This window comes from Artibeus jamaicensis, unplaced genomic scaffold, assembly GCF_021234435.1.
Source record: "Artibeus jamaicensis isolate MK-2021 breed Jamaican fruit bat unplaced genomic scaffold, CSHL_Jam_final contig_525, whole genome shotgun sequence".
NCBI lineage: Eukaryota > Metazoa > Chordata > Mammalia > Chiroptera > Phyllostomidae > Artibeus > Artibeus jamaicensis.
The window spans coordinates 2,315,187-2,342,799 of NW_026521874.1; the positions used below are offsets into that span (position 1 = coordinate 2,315,187).

Here is a 27,613-nt window from a genome sequence, read left to right on the forward strand (position 1 = left end):
GCCGGGGAGGGGTCAGTTGTGGGAAGACACAGGGGAGGGCACAGTGGGCGTAGGAAGTAGCACGGGCAAGGGCCCTGGGGCAGAGGCGAACGCAGTGTGTTTGAGGAGCTGCCCGGAGGCTGTCTGGCCGGGGCAGGAAACGGGGCCAGGTGGTGAGGTCCTCGCAGCTGCGGTTCCACTGCAGTCCTGTCTCAGGCGGCCGGGAGCCTGCTCCGTATTTGGGGAAGACCCCGTGTCCGGCTCTTGTTGAGGGAGAGGGCCGGGAGGAGTAGGGGCTGGTGGGCGGGGCTGCACCGTCCAGCGGTGGTGGCGGCCTGGATGCACGGCGTGGGGGACCGTGGAGGTGGGGCAGGAGGCAGGCGCTGAGGGCTTGTTTCAGAGGGCGGGCCGCCCGCAGGACCTGCGGAGGGACCCGAGTGTGAGCTCAAGGACGGGGTGTCCCCTCTCAGGACCCTGCCCAGCCACCACACTGGGACCCGGCACATCATGGCCGGAGCCCAGCATGAGATGCAGGGTCTGCCTCTGCAAAGACATTCCAGATGTGGGGGGCCGGCCCCCGGTGGCAGCTACCTGGCAATGTGGGGCCCAGACAGCAGTCCCGGGGCGGCTGGGCCAGGCCCCAGCTCCCATCCCGGGGGGACACCAGCCACCGCCCTCAGGGTCGGAGTCTGGCTTTCGGCCCATTTGTGTGGCGGCAGCTCTGGGTCCTGGAATAGCCCCCAGGGCACACTCGGGACCTGAACTCGATGCCCGGCGCTGCCTCTCTGGTCACTGGGCTCCCAGGTGCAACAGCTCGGTCGGCCGGGCCCTCGGCCGCCTGCCCGGCCCAGCTCAGTCCCAGGTTTCACTTCCCGGAGGTCCCCACTCCCTTCCCAAAGCAGCTGAGGTGTATAAGAGTCATGGGGCCACCAAGGCCCAGGGCTTCGTGCAGTTTCCTGGCACCCTGTGGGGGGCCTCCCCTTAGGAGGCTGAGGGTGAGAAGCCCCAGGTCTTGCATCTGAGGCCCCTCCTGCGGGCTGCCCCCTTCCCCAGGGCCATGGTCAGGGACACCAGGCCCCTCCTGGGGGAGAACGGGCCTCCAGAGGTGGCCTGAGAGATAACGCCTGCCTGCGGCCCTGTCCCAGGCCTGACATGCCCATCCTGTGTCCCCTCCCCACGTCTCAGTCACCATCTGCCCTGGAGGGTCCTCAAGCTTGACCCCAGTTTTCAGGCAAGAGGCTCAGCACTTAGGAGAGATTTCGGCAGAAATGACATCACAAGGACAGCCCCGTGCCCCTGGGCCTTTGGCTGGGTCTGCGCGGTGTCCCCAAGCCTGAGAATCTGGGGCCGATCATTGCCACTCTTCCTGTGGGCAGCGGCGTGTGCGGCCAAGGCTAAGGTCTCAGCCTGCAGCTGACCCCTGGATTCAGAGCTCACTGGCCCCTCTCTGGCTGCGGGCCTTTGACCAGGTGACCCACCCTCTCTGAGCCTCAGAGTCCCACCTGTAAACCCGCTACAGTCGTGGTCAGTTCCTGGCAGGGTGTCGCGTTGGGAGGGTGAATGAGTCAGCGTGCGGAAAGCCCTCGGAGGCCTGGGGCAGCAGCCCCTCTGTTGTCCTGCTCTAGGGGCTGGGAGGTGAAGGGGTCAGTTCCTGACCTAGCCAGCTGATAGCCAGTGACCTCAGACATGTCCACAGTTGTGACCCTGCTTCCACCTCTGTGTGACCTGGCGACAGTCCCTTCCTTATGCACTCGCTGGGGCAGCGGGCAAGTGCCCAGTGTCGGGACCCTTGGCTGCCCCTGCAGGCACACCCCCAGCTCTCTGACCGCCTGCACCGTGGGCAGGGGCCAGCGAACCTTTCCTGGGAAGGGCCCGTCGGTGATGACTTTGGGCTGCACCGGCCAGACTGTCTGTGTCGCGAGGCCTTGGCTGTGGGTGGTGAAGAAATGGGCAGACACGTCCGGGCTCCCCTACAAGGGGTGCAAAATCAAACCAAGCCTGCAGGCGTCTCCGGCCCCCCTGCCCGCCCTGCCCTGGGCCAGGGCCTGTGGCTGCCAGCACTGGAATCAGAAGCCCCCGGGGTCTCCCGAAACCCTCAGTGCCCCCCGGAACACACCCCCGTGCCGAGCAGACTGTCACAGGGCTCGAGCGGACCCTCACCCCTGCTCAGGGCCTTGCTGTGGCCTCGGAGAGGGACGCGTTTGTGAGGGGGCGGCCGTGGCTCTGGGGTCACAGCTGACCATGCCTCCGACCCCCGTCCCCTTGGCAGAGAAACCTGTGTTCTTCCCGGCCTTCGTGGCTGAGGGCCAAAAGCTGCCTGCAGAGCCCCCGTGCTGGACGTCCGGCCTGCCCTTCCCCGTGCCCCCTCGAGAGGTGATCAAGGCCTCCCCGCACGCCCCGGACCCCTCGGCCTTCTCCTACGCCCCGCCTGGTGAGTAGCTCGCCCCGAGTGCAGGCTGCTTGGCTGCCCTGCCGAGGCAGCTGATGGGCACTCAGCAAGCACAGGCTTGCTCCCTGCCAAGGACCTGAGGATGACAGTCAGTGTGACTGGGCTATGGGGACACGGGAGGGCGTCTGTTGGGATTGGGGTTGAGGGAACTGGGAACCACAGGTGAGAGAGACTGTGTCTCCCGCTGGAGCTAGAGGATGGGGAGGAAGTCTGGGGGGGCTGCCAGGCTGGGTCGGAGGTCCCTCCAGGGCTCTCCTGTCCTGCGGGGCCACCCCAGCAGCTGGGAAAGGCTGGGCTGCGCAGCCTTACGGAAGGAGTGGGCCTGGTGAGCCCAGCAGGTGAAGACAGGCCAGGCCGCGGGAACAGCACGTGCCAAGGCCCGGGGGCAGGAAAGAGCAGGGGAAGCTTGAGGGACAGAATCAGGCTGCCATGGTGGATGCCTGGTACCCAGTGAGCCTGGGGACACCGCAGCACCAGGCCAGGCGGCCCTGATGGTCATGCTGGGGGTGGTGGGAGCCCTCTGGTTCCTGCGAGGGGGTGTGTGTGGCCCTTGAGGGGAAAGTGGGATGGGGGTGCCAGTTCAGGGGTCTGGGCGAGAGCTCAGGGCCTGGGCCGAGTCTGGTGGGTCCATCCTCCCTGGGGTGGCGGCATCTGAACCAAGTTCACGGACAGCCTATGAGGAGCCACAGGGGGTCCCCCGTGGGCCCCGCCCCCCCCCCACACCAGGCAGGACAGGACAGTGGTGGGAGAGGCCTGGGGGGCAAAATTGTCCAGCAGGGGCGTGACCGCACTTGGGGACCTGCGATGGACAGACATGTGCCCTACAGGTCACCCGCTGTCCCTGGGCCTCCATGACAGCACCCGGCCCGTCCTGCCGCGCCCTCCCACCATCTCCAACCCCCCGCCGCTGATCTCCTCCACCAAACACCCCAGCGTCCTCGACAGGCAGGTGGGTGCCTTCTCCCAGCTGAGGCGGGGCCGCGGGCCCTCCCGGACATTCAGGGAACAGCAGCCCCGGCCTCTTCTGGGGACGTGGTCTTGCCCCCGATCAGGTGGGGGCATTGGGACTGGGTGGGGGTGGGGTCATCACTCTTCACGGCTGCCCCGGGCACTCGGGACCTTAGGAGGTCACTCTGCAGGGTGTCAAGTGCCTGCAGCGGCACCGTGTGGCCTTGGGCAGGCCACTCGGCCTCCCTGTGCCCTGGTCTCCCCCCTGGGAAGGGGCAGGCTGCCCACGCGGGACTCACAGCAGCCGGCCGTGCTGGGCCTCGGCCTGGGGCTGTCCGCCCTCCCTCCTCCCCGACCGGCCCCCACGGAGGAGGGGGTGGGGTGGCAGGTGGCCGAGGGGTGAGCTTGGCCCCGGACCTCGGTGGCCACTTCATGGGTGAGGGGACTGTGGCTCGAGCCCCAGGTCCCAGGCCTGCTGTGATTCCCGAGGCCGCCTTCTTGGCCCCTCGTAAAAGGGGGTGTGCGGGGGCTCAGTTGGTCCAGGGCCTGTGGCGGAGGGATTGCTGGGGGGCACTGTGACCCTATGACCCTGCCTGTCCCCGCAGGGTCTGTCGGTGCAGCTGCACGTCCCATACTCAGAACACGCCAAGGTCCCCGTGGGCCCTGTCACCATGGGGCTGCCCCTCGCCATGGACCCCAAGAAGCTGGGTAAGGACCTTCACCCTGACGGCCCAGGCTTGGTCCCAGCGGTCCCTGTTGGAGGGGGCAGCGTGTCCCTGGGACTCTGGGCCGCACCCCCCAGGTGGGCCGGGGTGGGCCGCCCCCGTGGCACGTGGCTCACATGTTGTGCCCGTCCCCAGCGCCCTTCAGCGGGGTGAAGCAGGAGCAGCTGTCTCCCCGGGGCCAGGCCGGACCTCCGGAGAGCCTGGGGGTGCCCACGGCGCAGGAGACGTCCGTGCTGAGAGGTGAGGCCCAGGTCTGCCCCTGTCCTCAGAGGGGTGCGTTAGGGACAGCCGTCCACCTCGCCATTTAGGACGGAGGTCCCTCTGCACGGAGCCCCCGAGGGAGACTTGTGGGCCACCGGGAGCACAGTCGGGGTGGCTCTCAGGCTGGGGGCCGGTCCACAGACACCCCTTCAGCCCCGTGTCTCCTGTCTGCAGGGACATCCCTGGGGTCGGTTCCCGGCGGGAGCATCAGCAAGGGCGTCCCCAGTGCCCGGGCGCCCGCTGAGAGCCCCGTCACCTACCGAGGCTCCATCACCCACGTGAGTGCCTGGGGCGAGTCTGGGGGCGGGGCAAGGCCGGGGGCGGGGCAAGGCCGGTAGACTGGCCCCTCTGTCCCCTCTGGGACAAAGTATGGCACCTGCCTCGGTGGGTGGGGGGCCGTCCTGGGACAGTAGCTCATCCCTCAGTCACCCATGTGGTGCACTTGGTGTCCAGCAAAACACAAAACCGCCGTCCCCAGGGGCTGGCCCAAGAGCAGCGGGTAACAGCAGAGTGGCCACTGCTTCCCACTGAGTCTGAGGGTGTGGGCAGGGGGGCCGGGGGCAGCGAGAGCCCTGTGGAGGCTCAGGGAACAGCCTTCCGGGCCTGGGGTGGCTGGTTGGCGGCTGGGCGGGGGCCCGGGGCAGCAGTGTGCCCGGTCCCGGGCTTTGCACATTCGGGCCCTGTGTCATTGACTGGACTCTCAGAATGACAGAAAAGAGGGACATCCTGATTTGGGGACAGCTTGTCTGTGCCGGGTGCCTTTGAGAGTCACGGGCACAGAGACTGTTTTGTGGATGAGGTTCAGAGAGGCAGAGTGATAGGGCAGAGGTCACACAGCAGCTCATTGGCAAAGCCGCCACGTGGGTGACCCCTAGTTGACGTCACTCCAGAGCACGGCCTGAGCCCGCAGCACGGGTTCCCAGAGGTCGCCCAAGGCAGCTGCCACCCGCCCAAGCGGGCCGGTGTGCCGGCTTGCAGGGGACACTCGGATGCAAGCCAGCCAAAGCCTGCAGGCGCTCACAGCCTCCGCACCCGCAGGGCACGCCGGCTGATGTCCTGTACAAGGGCACCATCACCAGGATCGTCGGCGAGGACAGCCCGAGCCGCCTGGACCGCGGTCGGGAGGACGGCCTGCCCAAGGGCCACGTCATCTACGAGGGCAAGAAGGGCCACATCCTGTCCTACGAGGGTGAGTTCTGCCCCCGCCCTTCTGGCTGCTGGAGAGAAAAGGAGGCCGGGGACCAGGGGAGGGGTGTTTGGCCCAGGGCAGGGTGACGCCAGGGAGCACGTTTGGAGAGGTGGTGACTTCCCGGCCTGTGGGCCACAGTAGCGACTGCTGCCTCCCCAGCGCCCCACCCAGTTCCTCACAGTTGAGGAAACAGCCTTGCAGCCAGGCTTGCCAGAGGCACGGAGGGGAAACTGAGGCCGGGCCTCCAGCCCAGCCCCTGCAGTGTGCTCTGGTCGACCTCACGTGGGTGGCCAAAGTGGCCATGTCCAGATGGACCCTCCACCTGTGCTTGTACCCCAGGGCCCTGCTCCAGGCAGTCCCCCTCTCTGGTTTCCGGTCCCACATCCGAGGGGACCCTGCAGGGAAGGAGTTAAGGGAGTGGAGGTGGACGAGAACTTCCCGGCAGCCGGGCGGGCGCCCAGGGGTGTGGAGATAAAAGCTGCTAATGGGAGCCCTCTCTGTAGCTGGCAGCGGCGTAGCCCTAAATTGCAGCTCTGGTGGGCAGGCGCCTTCTCCTCACCACCCGCCTCCGCCTGTGCCTGGCTGCCCCCGCCTCAGCCCTGGGGAGTGGAGGCAGCACCATGTGGCTTAGGCACGTGCCTCTCTGCTGCCGATCGCTGGGCACAGTCTTGGGGGTGGCGCAGCCTTGGTGCACGGCTGGGTGCAGCAAGGATGATGGAGGACCCAGCGGTCGAGGTGCTGGGGGCAGAGCACCCTGGGTGGAGTCTCCCCTTGGGCCCCTGACCAGCTCCTGAGCCTCGGTGGTTAAATTCATTATCTGCAAAATGGGCTTTTAATTTCTCGTGTGCTTTCTGGGCCCAGTGGCCGAGGGCAGCCAGTGCACGTCGGGCAGTAGGAGGGGAGGACTGGTGGCCTGGGGGGCGAGTGTGCCTGCCTGTCTGGTCACTGGCCACTGGTGGTCACCCTGCCTAAGGGTGCGCCCGCCCACCCACTGGACTGCCGACCTCTCTGAGCCTCTGACTGAGATCTCCTGGGATTATAACAGCAACTCCATCTGCCTGCTGTGCGCCCGGCCCCCTGCCCTTTGCAGCCTCCGCAGTAGCCAGTGCTTCGAGGGCCCCAGAAAGGGACCAGGCTTAGCCTGTGGTCTCTGAGGGCTGGAGCCGGGCTGAGCCCCCAGCCTGAGGGCGACATCCAGCCTGTCCAGGGGCAGTGAGCCCGGCCGCAGGTCCTGGTCCCCCCGGCCTTGCCCTAGCTGGGCGCAGTCCCCTTCCTCCCCCAGACGTGCACTTTCCCATGTGGACTTGCAGTGCCCGTGTGTGTCTGTGCACACATGTGCGTCCCCGGCCTTGCTCCTTGCTGGTCCCGGCCCTGTGCACCTGACCGCCTGCTGGCCGGCCCCTCATCCCGCGCCCGGCCTGTCTTCCAGGCGGCCTGTCTGCGTCCCAGTGCTCCAAGGAGGACGGCAGGAGCAGCTCCGGGCCCCCCCACGAGACGACTGCGCCCAAGCGCACCTACGACATGATGGAGGGCCGCGTGGGCCGGGCCATCACAGCGGCCAGCATCGAAGGTGGGCATGCCGCCCAGCTTGGCGGCTCCAGCCCATGCCAGACGCCAGGCGGCCAAGGGCTGGGTCCCCATGGCGGAGAGGCTGTGTCTCTCGGCGCCCCCTGGAGGGAGGGCATGGGATGGCCAGCCCAATTTCACAGGTGGGAAAACTGAGGTCCTTGCTGAGCCCAGGAGGTGAGACGCCTGCTCACCGGGTTCTGTGCTGCTGGCCCCATCACCATGAGGATGGCCATGAGTGGCCACAGGGACCCACTGCTGGGAGGGGGGCTGCCGGAGGCTGGCTTGGGAGCCCCGTCACGACGCTCTTGCCCGCTGCCCACAGGTCTCATGGGCCGGGCCATCCCGCCGGAGCGACACAGCCCCCACCACCTCAAGGAGCAGCAGCACCACATCCGCGGCTCCATCACACAAGGTACCGCGCCGCCCTCACCGGCACCCCCGGCAGCTACAGCAGGTCCCGGTCGTGGCGGTGTGGGGGGTGGGCAAGGACACCTCAGGGCGGGGGGAGCTCCCACTGGGCACAGGTGCCTGGGAGCACCCCGCAAGGGCGGGGCCGAGGCTCTTACTCTAAGATGGAAAGAGTGAAATGCCACCCTGTCCGGCCCCTACTCTGGCCGGCGCTGACCCGAGCGCTGCTGGGCCTTTACCTGGCGGAGCAGCCCAGAGGAGACACAGTCGGTGGGAGGGTTAGAGGTCAGATGACTGGGCTCCTGGCAAGCCCGCCACCAAGAGCCTCCGCATGGGCTTTTTATCAGCATCGTCTCAGCGAGGTCCCCGCCTGGTGGGGACATCGGGGCTCAGAGCGGTCAGAGCCCCTCTGTGTGTGTGTGGGGTCCAGAACAGGGGTGAGGCCAGTGCCCTCTCCTGCCGGCAGGGATCCCACGGTCCTACGTGGAGGCCCAGGAGGACTACCTGCGTCGGGAGGCCAAGCTGCTGAAGCTGGAGGGCACGCCGCCCCCCCCTCCGCCCCCGCGGGACCTGGCTGAGGCCTACAAGGCCCGGCCCTTGGAGGCCCTGGGTCCCCTGAAGCTGAAATCGTCCCACGAGGGCCTGGTGGCGACGGTGAAGGAAGCCGGCCGCTCCATCCACGAGATCCCGCGGGAGGAGCTGCGTCGCACGCCGGAGCTGCCTCTGGCCCCGCGGCCGCTCAAGGAGGGCTCCATCACGCAGGTACCGGTGTGGCGCCGCTGGACTGGGCCTGGGGGCGGCTGGGGCCCTGGCCTGGCCTCTGGGAACCGGGAAGCCGAGCCCCGAGGTTGCACAGCTGCTACCTACTGGGCGTAGGCTGTGTCTTCTGGGTTCCAGGCTGAGGGCTTACGGCTGTGACCTCATTGGTGCCTTTACAGCCTTGAGGGCCCTGCCCCAGACCCCCAGTCTCCAGGGATGGGCTTTGGGCCCGGAGGGGCCCCAGAGCTAAACCTGCTGCCCCTGCAGGGTCCTTCCTGTGGGCCAGGGCCTGCTGTGCACACAGCCTCCTGGCTTGTTGAGCCCTCCCGCCTGCGCTCCAAGGTACCCTCGTACCATCCTCACCAGTTCAGGGAGGTCAGGTGGCCTGTTCAGGGTCACACCGCAGCAAGTACGTGGCTGTGGTGACCCTCAAATCCAGCTGCCCCCAAATCTGCGGCATCTTTGCTTCACAGTGTCCACCCACCGGAGGCCCCAGCCTTGTGGCAGAACATGAGCCCCAACTGTGGGGAGCTGGTCCGTGGGGCCCACTACAGGTCATGGCCCCTTCCTGTGGTCACAGGCGTCTGCCGTGACGAGGCAGGGCCTCTGGGGGAGGCAGGAGACAGTGTGGCTCTTAGCCTCTGGGCACTTGTGGGGCTGTCGGCAAGAGTCCATCCTGCAGCCAGCAGGGGCGCCAGTCTGACTCTAGAACGTCCTCTTTACAAGGAGGGCACTTTCCCTTCTTAGGAAAGTAATTTGAACAGCTCTGGGTAAACACCACACTGTCCCTTGTGAGGAGGACACAGGGCCCTCCACCCCGGGGCTTCCCCAGCCGGTCCACACAGGCCCTTCCCCCAGGAGGCGGGGCTGGGACGTAACCCCTGTGCCTTCCGCTGCCCTTCCTGGCCCGTGGGAGAGCAGCCGAGAACCTCGGCCCTGCCCTCCCAGCCTGAAGCCCCTGGTGGTGGGGCGGGAACTGGCCGCTGAAACTCCTGGCTCAGCTGTGGATGCGCAGAGGGCCCCAGACTGAAGGGAGGAAGGAGTTTGCCCTGGTGAGGTGTCGATCCTCACCCCAGCAAACCCCTCTCGCTCCGGGAAGGGCTGACCCCTGTCCTCTCTGTGCCTTCTGCAGCCCCGCCCCCGGTGGCTCCCGGGGCCACTGGCCAGGGCAGGGCGGGCTCCGCTGAGGCTCAGCGGTACCCTCCGGTGTGGGCGTGGCTCCCCATTCTGTGGCTGAGCAGCCACGGCCCGGAGAGTTCCGCGGCCGGCGCTCACGGCACCGTCGCCCCCACAGGGCACCCCACTCAAGTACGATGGCGGCACGCCCTCTGCCGGCTCCAAGAAGCACGACGTGCGCTCCATCATTGGCAGCCCCGGCCGCACCTTCCCACCCCTGCACCCGCTGGACGTGATGGCGGACGCGCGGGCGCTGGAGCGCGCCTGCTACGAGGAGAGCCTGAAGAGCCGGCCGGGGGCGGCCGGCGGCTCCGGGGGCTCCATCACTCGGGGCGCCCCGGTCATCGTGCCGGAGCTGGGCAAGCCGCGGCAGAGCCCCCTGACTTACGAGGACCACGGGGCGCCCTTCAGCAGCCACCTGCCCCGTGGCTCGCCCGTGACCACCCGGGAGCCCACCCCGCGCCTTCAGGAGGGTACGTGGGGCTTGGGTGCAGGGCTGGGGGCGTGGGTGTGGGGTGAGGAGTGTGGATGCACCGGGTGCAGGTGCAGAGCGTGGGGTGAGGGGCGGGGGGCGGGTTACAGGGTGGGCCCTACCTCGCTGTCCACTCTAGCTCAGAGACGGGGCGTCCCGGGGCCGCCGCCTCCACGCCATCCTCCAGACCCCTGCGTTCTGCCTCCGAATCCTGCTCAGGACTGTCTCCCCACCCCCACCCAGACCAGCACCCTGTCCCACCTGGCTCTCTGCACCCAGACTCCCCTCCTTCCTGTTCCCACCACGGCCTCCGGGCCCCTCCCTGCGTCTGCATCCCCGCCAGACCCGCCTCCTGTCTGTCCCTGGAGCACACTCAGCTCCTTCTACTCCTGGGGACTTGGCACATGCTGTACCCTCTGCTTGGAGTGCCCCCCCCACAGACTTTCTAGACCTTTCCCTAACTGGCTTGTCATCCTTCAAGTCTCTGCCCCAAAGTCACATCCCCAGAGAGGCTTCTCAGGACCGAACATCCGCACCCCCGTCGCGGTCACATCCTTTCACCAGTTCTGTTTCTTCAGAGCTTTGCTCACTCTGAGGTTCCTCTCTGATGATCCGGACCTGTCTCTGCTCCGTGGGGGCAGAGCTCTGTCTGCCGTGTCCCCTGTGAAGCCCCAGCTCTCAGAACAGGGCTTGACAAGCAGTAGGGAACCCAGAAGTATTTTTTGATTGAATGAATGAATCAGTGAATTAAAGGAACAAATGAAATTTTTAAGAAGTAGAAAAGAAAAAAAAACCCAGAAGCAAATGAGTAAGTGATTTTTAAAAAAAGAAAGAAAAAGAACCAAGAGGCAAATGAGCAGTTGAGTGGAGACCCCTGGTCCTGGGACCCCAGAGACACCCCCCCCCCCCCCGCAGCTGTGCAGCCTTCGCGGCCCTGGCGCCGCAGCCGGGCCCCGCCCGCGGAGATCGGTGCCAGCCCCACCCCACCCTTCCACAGGCAGCCTCTCGTCCAGCAAGGCGTCCCAGGATCGCAAGCTGACGTCGACGCCCCGCGAGATCGCCAAGTCCCCGCACAGCGCCGTGCCTGAGCACCACCCCCACCCCATCTCTCCCTACGAGCACCTTCTCCGGGGCGTGAGCGGCGTGGACCTGTACCGGGGCCACATCCCACTAGCCTTCGACCCGACCTCCATCCCCCGCGGGATCCCTCTGGACGCAGGTGACTGTCCTGGGCCCATAGGACCCCAAGGCCCGGGGGTCGGGGGCTTCGTCAGGGTCACCCCAGGGTTCCTCCGTCATCAGCTAGGCTCTGCTATTGTGGGAAACCGAGGCCCAGCGGCTCAGCCGAGTGAACTGATTGGCTGGAATTTCTCAGAGGCTCTGAGGGGTGTGCTGGGTGGAACCTCCGCGGTTTTCTTCTCCTGGGGGCCTTTAAAAAGGCAGACGTTCTCAGGAGGGCTCAAGCATAGAGTTGCCCAGAAGGACACGACCCGAACATCTTTGCACAGGGTGTGTCCGCTCGGTGTTTGGGAGGACCTCAACCCAACGAGCGCCGTCGATGAGGGACCCTGTGTTTTCAGGGAGTGTCTTCTACTTAGAGGTCGCAGTCCCGTCCTGGGTGTTTTGGGAGACGCTGTTAGACGCTGTCAGGGGGCCCGAGGACAGGTGGGCCGACCCCTTCTGACCCCGCTGCCCTCTCCCAGCAGCTGCTGCCTACTACCTGCCCCGGCACCTGGCCCCCAACCCCACCTACCCTCACCTGTACCCGCCGTACCTCATCCGCGGCTACCCCGACACGGCGGCCCTGGAGAACCGCCAGACAATCATCAACGACTACATCACCTCGCAGCAGATGCACCACAACGCGGCCAGCGCCATGGCCCAGCGCGCCGACATGCTGCGGGGCCTGTCCCCCCGCGAGTCCTCCCTGGCGCTCAACTACGCCACCGGCCCGCGAGGTGGGTGGCTCCAGGCGCTCTGGGCGAGCGGGAGGGGCCCGTGGGTGCGCTGAGAGTGGCCGTCCCCGGGGGGTCTGGGTGGCGAGGCCACCCCAAGAGCACACACGTGCACAAGCAGCGGCCAAGAGCCGTGTGCGCTCTATGCACACGCGCAGACACACACACACACACACACACAGGGGCTGTGGGCGGTGTGCATTGTTGCACACGAGGCCCTGGGAGTTTATGCAAAACAAGATCAGAATGTGAGCCTCTGGGGACCTCTGGTTCCCTTGAAGTCATTCTCTAGACAAGCTCCCGGATGCCAAGTGCCAGTTAGAGTCAGGTGGGGAAGCTGGTCCCACCAGGTGTGTCCTGGGTGGGGACCGCACACAGAGGTGAAGCAAGCAGGGCACGGCCACTTCTCAGTTCTCAGGCTCGGGAGCCAAGGGGAGGTGGAGCCGGGAGGGCCTGGCGCTCAGAAAAGGGGACCCGCTGCCCGGCGCTGGGACCTGGGTTGGGGGGACACTCCGCTCAGGGTGTGTGTTCAGGGGAGGGCGTGGGGGCTCCGCCAGCGGGGTGGTCCAGTCAGCAGCAGCCCCTCACTCCCTGCGCTGCAACCCCACCCCACTGCCACCCACAGGCATCATCGACCTGTCCCAAGTGCCACACCTGCCCGTGCTGGTGCCCCCGACGCCAGGCACGCCAGCCACCGCCATGGACCGCCTGGCCTACCTCCCCACTGCACCCCAGCACTTCAGCAGCCGGCTCAGCAGCTCCCCACTCTCCCCAGGTGACACCTTCCCCCCACCTTGAGTCAGGGCCCGGCCAGGCTGAGGCAGCGGCTGCAGAGAGGGGCACGGTCCTTGTCCTCCCTACGCCCCCACTGCCCCTGGGTAGGCCCGGCCCTTCCTGGACCCGGAGCTGAGTCGTGGGCCTTGTGGTTTCTAGGGGGCCCCACTCACTTGGCAAAACCCACCTCCGCATCCTCGTCCGAGCGGGACCGTGAGCGGGAGCGGGACCGTGAGCGGGAGAAGCCCGTCCTTACGACCACCGCGACGGTGGAGCACGCACCCATCTGGAGACCCGGTAGGCAACAGAGATACCCCACACACCCCCGCCCAGCCCCTGTGACTGACAGGGGTCCCCGCAGGACGGGGTGGGGGGCTGGCCCCTCTGACACCACCCCCCTCACCACCAGGTACCGAGCAGAGCAGCGGCAGCGGTGGCAGCGGTGGCGGCGGCAGTAGCCGCCCCGCCTCCCACTCCCACTCCCTCCAGCACTCGCCCATCTCGCCCCGGACCCAGGACGCCATCCAGCAGAGGCCCAGCGTCCTGCACAACACGGGCATGAAGGGCCTCAGCCCCGCGGAGGCTGGCACGCCCACAGTCCTGAGGTGGGCCAGGTTGGCACGGGGTGGGGACCCGGGTGCACTGGTGGGATGGAGACAGACGAGGGTGGCGGTGGGCGGGGAAGCAGGTGGGCAGATGCGGGTGGCAGATGCGGGTGGGAGGCGGGCAGACGGCCGGCCGGACGCAGAGATGACGGGAGGGGTGGGTGGGTGGGTGAGTGTGTGGGTGCAGCGGGGGAGTGGATGGGTGATGGTCCGTCTGTGTGGGTGGAGGAGTGGGTGGGCGGCTGTTGGTTCAGGGGGAGTGTGGAGAGCAGGAGACAGCGGGGGCTTCGAGCAGAGATGCCAGCCTGCCCCCGATTCAACCGGGCCCTGCAAGGGTGAGACGGGCTCCCTCTTGCCTGGACAGCGTCCAGAGGTGTCCTTAAGACCGGAGAGTTCCCCCAGCACCCATTCCTCTCACAAGGGGTCCCAGTCCCCTCTGGTGACAGATGTCTCAAGGACTGCCGGCAGAGCTGCTTAAGTGGGGGAAGGAGGCCTGGGGGGGACCTGTTGAGGCACAGCTGAGGTTGAGTTTGCATTCATGTGGGGGCCCCCCACCGGCTGCTCTGAATCAGACCCGTCCCCCACGATTTTCCACACGAAGATGGACAGCACCATTTCTCCGAAGCAGCGGCCTAGGCGGCCCGGGACCCCCCCCCCACTACCTTCCGGTGGTTGCCACACCCCAGTGGGGGTTTAATTTGTCTGCTGACATGTCCACAGTCTGTCATCTCAACTAGAACACGAGGCGCTTTTTTGTCTGTTTGGTTCATCTCTCTGTCCCTGACACGTAGTAGGTGCGCAACAAAAAGTTTTGGAATGATGGTAGGAATGAATGACGGAATGAATGATGGCACGGGCAGGGCGGGGGAGGCCAGCGTCGGGGGCGGTGTTTTCTGTGAGCAGCCGGCTGGGCAGGGGCTCCTCCGGGAAAGTGCACCCTCCAGGGGTAAGAGAAGGAGTGGCTTGGGCCCCGCCTGCGGCTCCCCGCAGCCGCCTGAACCCCGCTTTCCTCCTCCAGGTCCACCTCCACCTCCTCGCCTGTCCGCCCAGCCGCTACATTCCCGCCTGCCACCCACTGCCCGCTGGGCAGCGCCCTGGACGGGGTCTACCCCACCCTCATGGAGCCGGTCGTGCTGCCCAAGGAGACCCAGAGGCTCAGCCGGCCAGAGAGGCCCCGGGGGGACGCCGGCCACGCCTTCCTCTCCAAGCCTCCTGCCCGTGCGGGGCTGGAGCCCGCCGCCTCCTCCCCGGGCAAGGGCCCCGAGCCCCGGGCCCTGGCGCCCCCTGTCTCCAGCCACTCGGCCATCACCCGCGCCCCAGCGAAGAGCCTCGCACCCCACCACGCCAGCCCGGACCCGCCGGCGCCACCCACCTCGGCCGCGGACCTGCACCGGGAAAAGACTCAAAGTAAACCCTTTCCCATCCAGGAACTGGAGCTCCGCTCACTGGGTAAGACCATCCTGACAGCGGCCACCTTCATAGACGCGATAATCATGCGTCAAATTGCTCCCGATAAAGGGCCGCGAGAAGGAGGTTCGCTGGCTGCCGACTCCACTCGCGATGGTAAGACTCCGGCCCGCCGCCGCCCGCCCCGTCTGTGGCCTAAAGATATTTTCCGGTCTCTGCTTTTTGTCCCCGCCCCCTTTTCGTTGGTTTCCGTATTTGGTTTTTAGGCTGCTCTTTGTCAGTTGCACGCTGGTCCCGCGGGCTGCCGCCCCTCCCTCTGATGTGGGGGCACCCCTCATTTGCACATTGTTTTATCATGATTTTTTTTGACTTTTGCTTTTTTTCCTTAAATGAACGGATCTGTGACTTTGACTACTCCTGCGCCTCCATCGCCCTCCGCGCACCTTTGTCTGGGGACCAGGGAGTGGGCTGCCTGGGGGGGGCTCGGGCTCGGCCTGCCGCCTCGTGTGGATGGAAGAGTTGGCTTTGGAGGTCCCCCGGGGACGACGGGGAGGGGCAGGGAGCAGAGCACCCCACGTGCCAGGAGGAGCTGGGGGCCTGGCCCGGGCACAGCGCCCCGTGTCCTCCACCGCCTGCTCCTGCCTTTAGTCCCAGCCCGGGCCTCCTCTCTGCCGGCTGTGGGGCCCCTGGGCCTTGACTGTCACTCCCTGCGGCACCCCCACCTCCGCGGCGCCCCCCAGCCCTTCACAGCGCCCACACGTGCTTCCCCAGAGACGACCGCGCCCTGGGCCTCCACCCTCACTCCCTCTGTGTGCCGGTCGCAGAGGCGTTCTCCCCCTCCATCTCCGCAGACCCCACCCTGTCGGCCTGTGCCTCACTCCCACTGCGTCTCCCTCCGCCTCTCTCGGCCTCCTCTTCTCCCCCCTCCCTCAGTGCTCCCAGCCCCGGCCCCCGGCAGCCTCTGCTCCTCCAGCTCGCCCTCCTCGCCTTCGTCCACGTGCCCAGCTGCAGCCTGGGCACCGGCCCGCGTGGGAGGGCAGGGGAGAGGGGCTGGGAGGGGAGGTCGGCCTCAAGTCCGGGCCAGGCCTGACCCGGCCTCGCCTTGTTGCAGGTTACCATGGCAGCAGCTACAGCCCCGACGCGGTGGAGCCCATCAGCCCCGTGAGCTCACCCAGCCTCTCCCACGACAAGGGGCTCCCCAGGCACCTTGAGGAGCTCGACAAGGGTCACCTGGAGGGGGACCTGCGGCACAAGCAGCCAGGTAGCCCCCGACCCGCGCCTTTGCCCCCACAAAGGCCGGCTGACCGTAGCCCTGCAAGACGGGGGTCGTTGTCACCCTGCCACAGACCGGGAGACCGAGGTGCCCAGAGGCCCTGGGCACACGCCTCGCCCGCCCCACCCCCTGACCGGCTCTGCTCGGCCCGCAGGCTCCTCGAAGCTCATCGGGGAGGCCCTGCACCTCCCGCACCTTCGGCCGCTGCCCGAGAGCCAGCCCTCCTCCAGCCCGCTGCTCCAGGCCACCCCAGGGGTCAAAGGTCACCAGCGGGTGGTCACCCTGGCTCAGCATATCAGTGTAACTACCCATCCACCCCGCCCAACATTTCCTCCTGGCCTTTGCATCTGGGGTGGGACCAGACTCCAGCGGGGGGAGGGGGCTGTCCAGGGAGAGGCCACACACAGCCCCTCGGTCTGGTGGGTGACCCGAGTCTCTGCGGTGCAGCCTGAGGGTCCCCACGTCACAGCATCACACCCCGTAGCCACGCCTCCTCTAGCGGGAGCCAAGGTGTGAGCCCGGGTCCCGCATCTTCCCCACGGGGCTGCCTGCCCGACCTGGGCTCCTTCCTCTGTGCAGTGCAGCCTCCGCCCCGGAAGGTCCTGGTGGCATGGCCCGCTGCTTGCTGACCCCGCCCCCCGCTCCCCCGCAGGAGGTCATCACGCAGGACTACACGAGGCACCACCCGCAGCAGCTCAGCACACCCCTCCCCGCCCCCCTGTACTCCTTCCCGGGAGCCAGCTGCCCAGTCCTGGACCTCCGCCGGCCCCCCAGTGACCTCTACCTCCCGCCCCCGGACCACGGCGTCCCCGCCCGTGGCTCCCCGCACAGCGAAGGGGGCAAGAGGTGAGCAGGGGGCATGGGTGCCACTTGCCAGGGAGACACCTCTGTCCGGCTTCTGCCCCTCGGTGCTGGTGTGCAGGCGAGGAACGAGGCCGGGGGAGAGGGAGGTGTGCTCAGGGTCACAGCTGGTAGGAATCAGCCGGCACCCGAGGGTCCCAGGCACCCAGATACCCAGGCTCCCCAGCACAGCCCCAGGGAGTGTGGGCAGCTCCGCCCCATTTCTCAGAGGAGGGCGCCCAGGCCTTCGCTTGCCCACAGAGGCACGGGGCAGAGCCGGGGTCTGAACCAGAGCCTGGTGACTTGAGAGCGGCCTCCCGGCACGCACACGCTCACACCCACACACTCACGGGCCCCTGGGGAACGTGGGAGTTGGCGAGCTGAAGGATGGGCCCCAGCTCTGGGGAAGGAGCCGTTCCGGGTGGGGGGCACCTGGGGGCGGGGAGACCGCAGGATGTCTGGGGGAACGGTGGGCTCTCTGTCGGGGGGCAGGAGGGGTCTCCAGACTGGTGCCCATGGGCCAGCTCCACCCACAGCCTGCCCGTGCGGTCCCCGAGCAAAGGGTAGCCTTACTTTTCCAAAGTGTCTAAAAAAGGAGATAACAGCAGAGACCGCAGGGGGCCCCATCCCCTAAAACACCTGCCCTCCCGCGCCCCCAGGGAGAGTGCGCTGCCAAGGCCCGGTTCAGAGGGAGGCAGGCTTGGAGGGGCCTGGGGAGAGGGTCGTGTCCCGCGCGGGGTGGGGGTGTGCTGACCTCTGACCGCAGCTGGGACCCTTCCTCCGCCCAGGTCTCCAGAGCCGAGCAAGACGTCGTCCCTGGGCAGCGGTGAGGACGGCGTTGAACCCGTGTCCCCGCCAGAGAGCGGGGCAGAGCCCGGGCACCCCCGTGGCGCCATGTACCCACTGCCGTACCGGGACGGGGAGCCGGTGGAGCCCAGGTGCCTCGGTGCCCCTCCCCCCGGGTTGCTCAGGGCCCGGCCCCTTGTCTCCGGGGCCTCGGGGGGGCTGACGAAGGCTCCGGTGCCCAGCTGGGCCTCCTCAGACCTGCCTGTGAACATCACCAGCCTGGGGGACCTTAGCGGCAGCTTCCCATGCCCCGGGCTGGTGTCTTTTAGCTCAGGCCGGGTCCCGGGGGGTGGTACGTGGGGGAACTCTGAGAAAGGAGCCGAATGTGCTGGACCCACTAGGGGTTCCGAGTGGGCTGGAGACGGAGTAAAGGGCAGGCTGGCTGGGCTTCAGGAAGGCCTCGCTCTGAGCCCACGGGTGCCCAGGGCCCTTTGCAGGTGCGTGTGGCAGGGAGGGCTGCTGGAGGTAGACAGGTGTGGCCCACCTGGGCAGCTGGGGCTCTGCAGAGATCCCCCAAGCCCAGGGACAGGTGAGCTGCAGAGATGACCGGAGGAGATGGGGTTCCCTCAGGGGTACGATGCAGCAACCCCCAACCTGGGGAGTGGGGGAAGCTCGGTTTTGGGTTTCTGAGGCAGCTCGGGTGGTGAGTGCCCCGTCATCAAAGGTGTGCAAGCTCAGCAGAGGGAGAACTGACCTGGGTGTCTGGTCCTTGCTGCAGGATGGGCTCCAAGTCTCCAGGCAACACCAGCCAGCCACCGGCCTTCTTCAGCAAGCTGACCGAGAGCAACTCGGCCATGGTCAAGTCCAAGAAACAGGAGATCAACAAGAAGCTGAGCACCCACAACCGCAACGAGCCCGAATACAGTAAGGGCCTCCGTGGGGCTGGGAGCTGGCCAGACGGGTGGGCGTGTCCAGGGCCCTCCGCCCCACGTTCGGGTGCTGTCCACAGGCGCTTGGCATCCCGCAGTGTGGGGCTAGAACAGCTCGCACACAGGGGCGCTCTGAGTGGGTGCAGGGGCCGGTCTGGTCTCAGCCCCCACGGGCACCAGGGATCGGGGTCAGGGCCCTGCAGGGGCCCCGCGTGTCCCCCATTCATGGTGCTCATCCCATGTGTGCCGTCGCCCACGTCCGCAGTTAAGGCAGCACACCCCGGCCGAGCCCCACCGCCGGGCACGGTGCCCGGCACAGAGCTGAGCTCGGGGACAAAGGACAGGGAGCCTTAGCTGGGGCAGTGTCGTGGGGGCGCTTCCCCTCCGGGCACTGGGCTGGAAACCCCGCAGAGGGTCAGTGGCCAGGCCGGTGCCTCCAGAGCCTCACCAAGTGCAATGCCGCGCCGGCAGGCTGGCAGCCCAAGTATGCTGGTTAGAGACAGCCCGGGGCCCCGCCCCAGCGGGAACCCCTCTGTGCCCAACCAGCTCCCCACTGGGCCTGGACCAGACAGGTGACAGAGCGGGGGTCATTCACTAGGACTTGCCGGCTGCAGGGCTCACCCATCTTGCGTTGTCTCCCCCCCAGGTATCGGCCAGCCTGGGACGGAAATCTTCAACATGCCCGCCATCACCGGAACAGGTTAGTGTCCGGCCCCCGCCACACGGCCCCTCCCCAACCCGTCCCCAGCACGGCTGCGCCCTGCGGAGATCAAGCTGGAAGGACCCTGGGGGACCTGTCTTAGTTCCAGTGTGTCTCCTCCTCTGGCCTGAACCAAACCTGCAGGGGGGGCAGCGAGACTGGGTGAGGGGTGTCCGCCGAAGCCCGGGTGCGTCCAGCACTGTATTAAATGCTCGCGCAGCTACCGGGGAACCTGCCCGGCCCAACTGCTGCGCCTCCGGTGGGTGTTGGGGCGTGTGGACGGGGAGTGGGCCCGTGTTCAGGGTGCTCGGCGTCACACAGGGTCCGTGTGGGCACTGTTTATAGTTAGAGCGTCAGCTTCCGGTGAGAATTCGGGGTGCGGCTGAGGTAACACAGCTGTTACGGAGCTGGGGCCACAGTTCCCACCGTGTTTAAGCTAAAACGTAAGCCTTCTGTGATATTTTGGACGTGGGTGGGGGGCCCTCCAGTAGGGGCCCCTCTGTGCGTCTCTGTGGAAGGACTCGGGTGCTGCCGAGTCTGGTGGGGAAGCCGGTGCCCGCCGTGGGGGCCCTGCTGGGGGTCAGAGGAGCCGGGGCGTCTGCCACCCCATGGCGTCTGTGTTCTGGTCCTTCTACCGGAGGCTGAGGCCAGAGGGAGCGGGGGACACGTGCTGAGGACCACCGTGTCATCCCTGGGACCGGGATGGGCCAAGGACAGCCAGGGATTTACCAGGGCCTCCAAGTGGGGGTCCCAATGGGTTCGTGTGCGTCAACCCAGAGGTGCCGGGGGCTCCTCTAGCCTCAGCGTGTGTCCAAAACAGCACAGTGGTTAGAAATGAGTGTTTCCGGAATGTTCCAAATCTTGACGTGGGCAGCTAGACACGCAGGTGCATGCGCCTGTGGAAATTCACGCCGAGGGTGCAGTGAGGTTTGTGCTAAAACGTGTGTGTGTGAGTCACCGTTGACCTTTGTTGTTAAAGCTGTTCGGTCCCCAAGAAAGACTTTCCCCAGACTCGTGGCTCTGCTGCTCAGGCCCAGCCTCAGACCCGGCGCCCGTGGCCCGGTGTGCGTCCTGCCAGGCTGTGGGCCGAGGCCTTGGGAGGGGCTCAGGCATGCCCGGGCTGGCCGAGACCCAGAGCTGACGGGACACCATTGTGTCCCCGGTCCTGGGTCACTGTCCCACTTGCCCTGGGTTTTCTTAGTGTGTAGGGTTGTAAACACATTTTTTTGTCATCTCTCACCCCTGCTGGGAATTTTGCTTTTTCTTGAGGACACGGCTTTTTTTTTTTGGAAGTGCTGATGAATGTGGCTGGAACACAGCCGAAAGGTTGGAAAGGGTGCAAAAGGAAGAGAAACCGTAGTTGCCCGTCAGTTGCCACAGAGACAGGGCACTGACAGCTGCCCTGAGGCACCCACAGCCACCCCGTCTCACCGGCAGATGAGTGGGGTTGAGAGGGGCGTGCGTGGTGCCTGAGCGGGCCCGTGGCCGGTTCTCCCGGAGCAGAGGGCTCACAGTTCACTGCGGCACCGCCCAGTGGCCGGCGGAGTGGGCTCGGGGCTCCACCAGCAAAGTTCTTCCACCAAAAAAGAGACACATCCCCAGGGTTTGCAAAAGTCCCCAGAACACGCGTCACAAGACAAAAAGAAAGGGTCAGGAAAGCGGGTCCTTGGAAGAGGAGGGCCACTTGGCATGACTTCGCAGAGGGCTCCTGGGAGGGTCAGTGTGGGACCCGTGCGTGGACCCGACAACTGTGAGCGGGTGGCCGGGCTGGGGCGGTCACGCGATTGTCTCTAGCTCTGCCCTGTCCCCCGCACGCACCGTAACTGCATGGCTACCACCCACCTCGCCGTCCGTCTCTGCACCTCTCTCTCCTCGTGGCTCCGGGGTGGGGGGCGTTAGGCCCAGTTTGGGGGCGAGGGGCACAGACAGGGGGCCGAGGGTGCCAGGCCTCATGGGCAGGGCAGCGGGGGCAGCGTCTGGCCACTTCCCCCCGGGAGTCCCTTTTCCAACCCCCTGCGACCCCTACTCCACACCCAGTGCTGAGCTCGGGCCGCTTGGCCTCGTTTCCCAGCGGCCCCTTCCCCCGACAGGGCAGCCCTCCACTCCCCTCTCTTTAAGGCCACTTGGAATTTTAAAAACAGAAGTAGCCCCGGCTGAGACCAGGGGACAGAGGGGGCCTCTGATTTCCCAGAGGGCAGGGTAGAAAGGAGGCTGGGGGTGTCGCCTAGCCCCCCGGCCCCCCACCTGGGGAACGCCCTCGGCTTCCCCGGGCGCTGCCCCTGGCACCCCCCGCAGGCAGGCAGGCAGGCAGGCAGGCCGGCCGAGGGGTAGGGATGAAGGACGTGTTGCTTTGCCGAAATGTGCTCACTGTGTCTTCTCTCTTCCCTCTCTTCCCCGCTGCCCTCTCCGCTGTCCCTCGGCCCCGTGTGTGTGTGTGTGTCTCTCCCAGGCCTCATGACCTGCCGAAGCCAGGCGGCGCAGGAGCATGCCAGCACCAACATGGGGCTGGAGGCCATTATTAGAAAGGCGCTCATGGGTAAATATGATCAGTGGGAGGAGCCCCCGCTCGGCGCCAATGCTTTTAACGCTCTGAATGCCAGTGCCGGCCTGCCCGCTGCTATGCCCGTAACCGCTGCTGACGGACGGAGCGAACACGCCCTCACCTCGCCAGGTCTGCAGGCTCCTCCGTCGGGGCCCCTGCCCCGCCCCGTCCGTCCCGCCCGCCCCCCCCCCACCCCGCGCGCCCCCCAGTGTCATTAACCCTCCTGCCTCGAGTTCCTCTCACCGACCCCCTCCAGCTTTGGAGCTTCTGACTATTTTTGTGCGTGTTTGACGTGGTTCTGGAGTTGGCTAATCCCCTTGCTGGGTGGGCACCCCCGCGTGTCCCCGCCGCCCAGCCCCCCTTGGCCACTGTGCCCGAGGGGGCTGCTGCTTTTGTAGACACACCCTGCCGCCCGAGCCCTGCCTGCCTTCCTCCCCGCCGGACACGGGGCCCCGTCCTGGCCTGTCTGCGTGTCTCTGGGGGGGGCATCAGGCTGCAGTGAGGACCCACCCACTCTGGGTGGGTTGGGGGGACAATGGGCCCACGGGTGAGCGGCCTGTGGGGCCACCGTGCATGTCTACCACCGGCCCTCGGGCTGGTGGGAGGAGACCTGTGTCTGGGCCAGTTCCCCGTGCCCGGTCACAGGCTCCTAGTCACTCACACTCTGAGTGTCAGAGTGAGGGCCGGGCGGAGTGTGCAGGCCTGTTTGTCCGACCTGGACCCTGTGGCCTCAAAGTCTCTGGACTTGATGGAAGCCCAGGCCCAGCCTCAGGGCTCCTGGCTTCTCTGCGCAGAGCCTGCTGCCAGCCAGGTTCTGTGCAGTCTGGGGCAGGGGCCGTGTACAGGGTCTCAGCCGGCCGCTGGGTGGGGAGGGGGCCGCAGGGCAGCCCAAGGGCTTCGCAGACGATTAGGCCACCCCCCCAGGAGAAACTCCCCCCGAGGCCCAGGCTCCTGCTGGTCCGGCCGAGCCACCGCCAGCCCCCCGACCCCCCCCCTTGGTGTGTGCGCTGCCCAACCATCAAACATGGCCTCCCGTGTGTCTCCCGCAGGTGGTGGCGGGAAGGCCAAAGTCTCCGGCAGACCTGGCAGCCGAAAGGCCAAGTCCCCAGCCCCGGGCCTGGCGTCGGGGGACCGGCCATCCTCCGTGTCCTCGGTGCACTCGGAAGGCGACTGTAGCCGCCGGACCCCGCTCACCAGCCGAGTGTGGGAGGACCGGCCTTCGTCTGCAGGTGGGTGCTGTGGCGGCGTGGTCTCCACAGCTGCTCAAGCAGTCCGGAGGCTTCCAGAAGGGGCCCAGGTGGAGGGAAAGGTGTGATGGGAGCACTGTCCAGGGATCCCAGCCTCCCGGTCTCAACAGGGAGAGAAGGGAGGATTCAGGAAGTCAGGGGAGGGGTGGCGGGCCCTGCGGGCTTGGCGGGCTGCTGGGTGCCAGGTTTTCTCTAGGAGCCGGAGGAGGCCCTGCAGCTTGGCAGGGAGCGGCATGGGCAGCCTGAGGTCATGAGGGCTGTTGGCTCAGAACAGATCCGAGAGGCAGGGCAGGGACCAGGAGGAGGCACCTGCTGGTCCAGCCAGGGGACGGGTGGCTGGGGCGTGAGGGGTAGAAGCTGGGAGAGCGACAGTGAGAGAAACGTCGTGGGTGCTACGTGGGGCGGGACAGCTGCCAGACCCGGGGGCCAGAGGCTGGTGCGGTGGGTGGATGGTCCTGTGGGAGCTGCCTGGCTCACTGGGGTCCCGTGGACATCTCTTTGGTCCTTCTGGCAGGTTCCACACCGTTCCCCTACAACCCCCTGATCATGCGGCTACAGGCGGGTGTCATGGCCTCCCCACCCCCACCAGGCCTCCCCGCGGGCAGCGGGCCCCTCGCCGGCCCCCATCACGCCTGGGACGAGGAGCCCAAGCCGCTGCTCTGCGAGCAGTACGAGACGCTCTCCGACAGCGAGTGACCCTCGGCCAGAGGCGGGGCAGCGCCTGGGCCCAGCGAGCATCCCGAGCAGCCGGGCCAGACGCAGGTGACTGCCGACTCCCCAGCCGAGGAAGGAGCCCCAGAGTCTGCCTGCGCATCCGTCTGTCCATCTGTCCGTCCAGAGCCGGCATCCTTGCCTGTCTAAAGCCTTAACTAGGACTCCCGCCCCGGCTGGCCCTGCGCAGTGACCTTACTCAGGGGATGTTTACCTGGTGCTCGGGAGGGGAGGGGCCGGGGAGGCGGCACGGCCGGCGTGTGGTGGCCACACGCCCGAAGCTGGGATGGCCAGGGACCCAAAGCAGGATGACCACGCACCTCCCACGCCACTGCCTCCCCCCTTAATGCATTTGGAACCAAAGTCGAAACTGAGCTAGCAGCCCCCGCACCCTTCCTCCAACCCCACTCCGCTTAGCGCTCTGGACAGACGGACACGGTCCCTGTCCGGCTCCCTGCACTCTGGCCCGGGGCCCCATGGGCTGGCCCAGCCACCAAGACTGCTGGAAACCAAGTCAGGCCGGACGGGCAGGCGCAGGGCCAGGGGGTGAGCGGCGGGAGGAACCGGACTGGCTCTCGCACATCGTCGCCCCGGCGGTGGGAAGAAGGGCCGGTGTAGATGGTGTATTTGGTTTACAGGGTATATTTTTGATACCTTCAATTAATTAATTCAGATGTTTTACGCAAGGAAGGACTCACCCAGTATTATTGCTGCTGCGCTTTCCATTGCTTACCGTGCAAGGGAGCCGGCAGGCCCTCGGTTGGTGGCCCCGCCCACGGGCCGAGGGCGGGGCCGCCGGCTCCTGCCCCGCTCGCCCGCCCTTCCCCCCTCCCTGGGGCAGGATGCATTTGATGGGTGTTCTGTGACCGTCATCTGTGCCCGGCGGTGGCGTTCTGTCATTTACACACGTTCTCATTAAAAAGCGAATTATACTCGGGTTACAGAGGCTGCTTCTCTGCCTGGGACTGGTCAAGAGGAGGGCAGGTGGGGGCGGGGCGGCGGAAGAGGCGGGGCCTGCGGGATCGCAGCTTCCGGACCGTGGGGCGAGGCAGCAGTCCGCTGACGCAGCCAACGGGGCCGCTTTGCAGGTGAGTGTTTACCCCACAGTGTGTCCCCACGAGGGCGTCCCACAGGCCATAATCAGGTGACAAAGCCTTCACCGCTGCCTCTGACTACAAGGCAGAAGAGAGATCAACTCACTCACATGGGTGGTCCGTCTGTTTAAGACTGTCGGGAGCAGCCACAGCTCAGCCCACCACACACCCTCCGGGACCTGGGGTCAGACTACGACTCTCTTGAGGACCCATGTCCTTCTCTGCCTAGGCGGGGGGCGGCGGGGGGCACGGTACGGCCTCTAGAGCCTAGAGCCTTCGCTGTCTTGCTTGCCCAACCTACCTCTACCTCGCCCACAGCTTGGCTCCCACCTGGTCCTGAGTCCCGTGGGTTTAGTAAACTTCAGCCGGCCGCCAGATTGGGTGCTGGACCCTGGAAGGGCGTGCAGGAGACCCAGCTGCCCACCTGTGCTGCTCCCGCCCCCACACCCGACCACCCAAGGTGTTGGAGGCTCATGGGGAAGGCGCTGGGGTGAGACCCCAGGGGCCATGTGCCGTCCGCCTGTGGGCTGCCTATTTACCCAGAGGGAGGAAAGCCACCCTGCCCCAGAGCCACTTCTCAGCCCCCCCCCACACACACACAGCCCCCAGGGTGTCTGTGACCTCTGACACCCATCTCCCAGCAAAGTTCAGCCCTTCCTCGTGGAGTGCGGGGCCCCTGTGCACAGGCTCCTCAGGCTGAGTCCTGCTGGGTCCTTGGAGCCTGTGGGGTGGGAGCTGAGGAGTGAGGGGGGTCAGGGACCACAAGCGTGAACCCCACAGGGCAGCCTGAAAAGCAGGGGTTCTTTTTGCTCAAGTCATGCTAAGCCCAGGTCCCTGGGGTCCACTCTGTCCCTGACCCTCAGCCTCTTGGTTCAGGAAGCCCAGGGGTGCTGGCCTCTCAGCCCACCCAGGGACAAATAGCCACAGACACCCACAGCAGGGTTGGGATCAGCCTTGTGTTCAGCAACCCCCAGGATCCAGGGGCAGCGGAGAACGAGGGTGCACTGGAGGAGAGAGAAAATCGCTGTCGGCCACCCCGCCTCGTGTGGCTCGGGGTTTCGTGGCTCTCGATCGCGCACATGCCTGGGTGGCCTCAGTGGCTTCCAAGAGCATCTGATCGCTGTTTCTCCCTCTTACTCTTTTTCCCTCTAAAAATAAGTAAAATCTTTTTTTGGAGGTCAGACCACTGCCCGGCCTCCAAGCTCTCACCTGGGAGGTCCAGGGGAGGGGGAGGGGAGTGGTCTGCAGCAGGGACTTGGCCCGAGAGGCGAAGTGGGCAGAAGGCTTTGGAGCCACGTGGACTGGCTTCCAGGCCTCGTGGTGACATTCTGTGTGAACCTGGGGACACTCTGGTGCCCTCAGCCCTGTCTGGTCGCCTGTTCACAGTTCCTGGCCTCAAGGGCCACCAATAGGGCTTAGCCTGGTGCCCGGGCTGCAGTAGTGAGGTCGACAGGCAGGTGGCACTGTTGGGCCAGCAGAGGGGCCGGTTCTGGGCTGAGTTTCCACTCAAGGCTCTTCTAGTGACTCCACCTGGAACCCAGGGAGGGCCCCCGAGGCACTGTTCACACCAGCCGCCAGGTGTTGGCCATTCACGCTGATGCCACTTGGGCTCCTTCCTCAGTTGTGCGTGGTCAGACTAGAGTGGCGTGACATGACTGGGATAGGGCACACGTTTCAGGATCATGGGGATTTCTGCCCCCCACCCCCGCCTCCCTGGCCACAGAGTGGGCCCCCCTGTCCAGGACCAGGGACCCGGACCCGACGTGCGGGTGTTTTCCGGGTGTAGGGAGAGCTCAGGATCTCCCGGTGCCCTCCGAGGGCCCACCTGGTCTGTCTGTCTCCAGCTGCAACCAGCCAGCCCTCCACCCTCAAAGGATTACTCCCACCCCATTTTGTTTGGTTTTCTCCCGGCCCCACCTTTCAAAGGGAGGCTGAGATTGTTTATCCCGTCCCTGTCTCCCTGGGGAACACACCGGTCAAACCCCCCCCCCCCCGCCGTGGCACTCACGCCTCTAAGGGCCCCTCCCTCCCCAACCCCCCTTTTTCTCTGGGTCTCAGCTGGCTCTTGGCAGCTCCTCAACTCAGACCCACAGAGCCCTTGGAGGCAGAGGCTGAGTCTTCCTCCTCCTGACCCTGAGCCCCCCCCCCCGTGGCTGTTGACCTGAACTGCTACTGTGAGAGTCAGGAGGCAATGAGAACGAGCCCCAGCTGGAGTGGCTCCTTGGACTGAGCTCTGGCCTGCGAACCAGTCTCCAGTTTGATTCCCAGTGTGGGCACGTGCCCGGGGCCCCAGTAGGGGGCGCACAAGAGGCCACCATGCATCCATGTTTTTCTTTCTCCCTTGTCTCTCTAAAAATACAGAAGTAAAACCTTTTTTTTAAAAAAAAGCAATCAGAATGTGATTAGTAAAGTGAAGGACAGGCGTTGACAAGCATCCCAGTGCCTTAGGACACAGGGAACTTGGTTCGAATGCGGGCTCCCGAGCCCCACCTGGGGCGTGGGACTATGGGAGGCTCTGTAGGTCCAGGGTGGGCCTGGACACCTGTTTGCACTAAGCAGTCTAGGTTTCCTTGCAGGTGGTTTGCAGCCTCACTGGGGGGGGGGGTGGGGTGAGGAGCCCAAGGTCAGAGCAGTGTGCTTGCTTCAACCTAGCCCCTTCCTGCCTGTCTAGCCAGTTCACAGACCACGGCCTGGGCCACCAGCCTGTGGAGAGCCACCTCCCACAGCAGGGCAAGAGCGGCTGGTCCTCCCAGCTCAGGACGAGCCTGCCTGGGGCCCGGTGAGAGAACCTGAGCAGTCAGCGTGCCTTTCTGGA

At 66.2% G+C, this 27,613-nt stretch overlaps 1 protein-coding gene across 22 annotated transcripts in view; it reads left to right on the forward strand.

Moving 5' to 3' along the window:
• Positions 1-24,641, forward strand: part of NCOR2 (nuclear receptor corepressor 2) — a 155,532-nt gene extending 130,891 nt beyond the window's left edge. For 8 of the 22 annotated variants that reach the window (XM_053669670.1, XM_053669669.1, XM_053669675.1 and 5 more), the window contains 25 exons: positions 2,249-2,410; positions 3,256-3,377; positions 3,982-4,084; positions 4,237-4,341; positions 4,537-4,640; positions 5,401-5,551; positions 6,981-7,121; positions 7,443-7,532; positions 7,995-8,290; positions 9,582-9,936; positions 10,933-11,154; positions 11,639-11,893; positions 12,516-12,665; positions 12,824-12,961; positions 13,074-13,278; positions 14,288-14,832; positions 15,788-15,937; positions 16,104-16,249; positions 16,602-16,795; positions 17,578-17,727; positions 18,354-18,499; positions 19,151-19,204; positions 21,654-21,875; positions 22,796-22,975; positions 23,508-24,641. In XM_053669670.1, the coding sequence (XP_053525645.1) occupies positions 2,249-2,410; positions 3,256-3,377; positions 3,982-4,084; positions 4,237-4,341; positions 4,537-4,640; positions 5,401-5,551; positions 6,981-7,121; positions 7,443-7,532; positions 7,995-8,290; positions 9,582-9,936; positions 10,933-11,154; positions 11,639-11,893; positions 12,516-12,665; positions 12,824-12,961; positions 13,074-13,278; positions 14,288-14,832; positions 15,788-15,937; positions 16,104-16,249; positions 16,602-16,795; positions 17,578-17,727; positions 18,354-18,499; positions 19,151-19,204; positions 21,654-21,875; positions 22,796-22,975; positions 23,508-23,689 (4,568 nt within the window). In that variant the 3' untranslated portion in view covers positions 23,690-24,641. Of the gene's footprint in view, positions 1-2,248; positions 2,411-3,255; positions 3,378-3,981; positions 4,085-4,236; positions 4,342-4,536; positions 4,641-5,400; positions 5,552-6,980; positions 7,122-7,442; positions 7,533-7,994; positions 8,291-9,581; positions 9,937-10,932; positions 11,155-11,638; positions 11,894-12,515; positions 12,666-12,823; positions 12,962-13,073; positions 13,279-13,989; positions 14,064-14,287; positions 14,833-15,787; positions 15,938-16,103; positions 16,250-16,601; positions 16,796-17,577; positions 17,728-18,353; positions 18,500-19,150; positions 19,205-21,653; positions 21,876-22,795; positions 22,976-23,507 lie in introns of those variants that run through there. The other 14 variants (XM_053669684.1, XM_053669690.1, XM_053669689.1 and 11 more) reach the window with 9 other exon arrangements.
• The last annotated feature ends 2,972 nt before the right edge of the window (positions 24,642-27,613 follow it).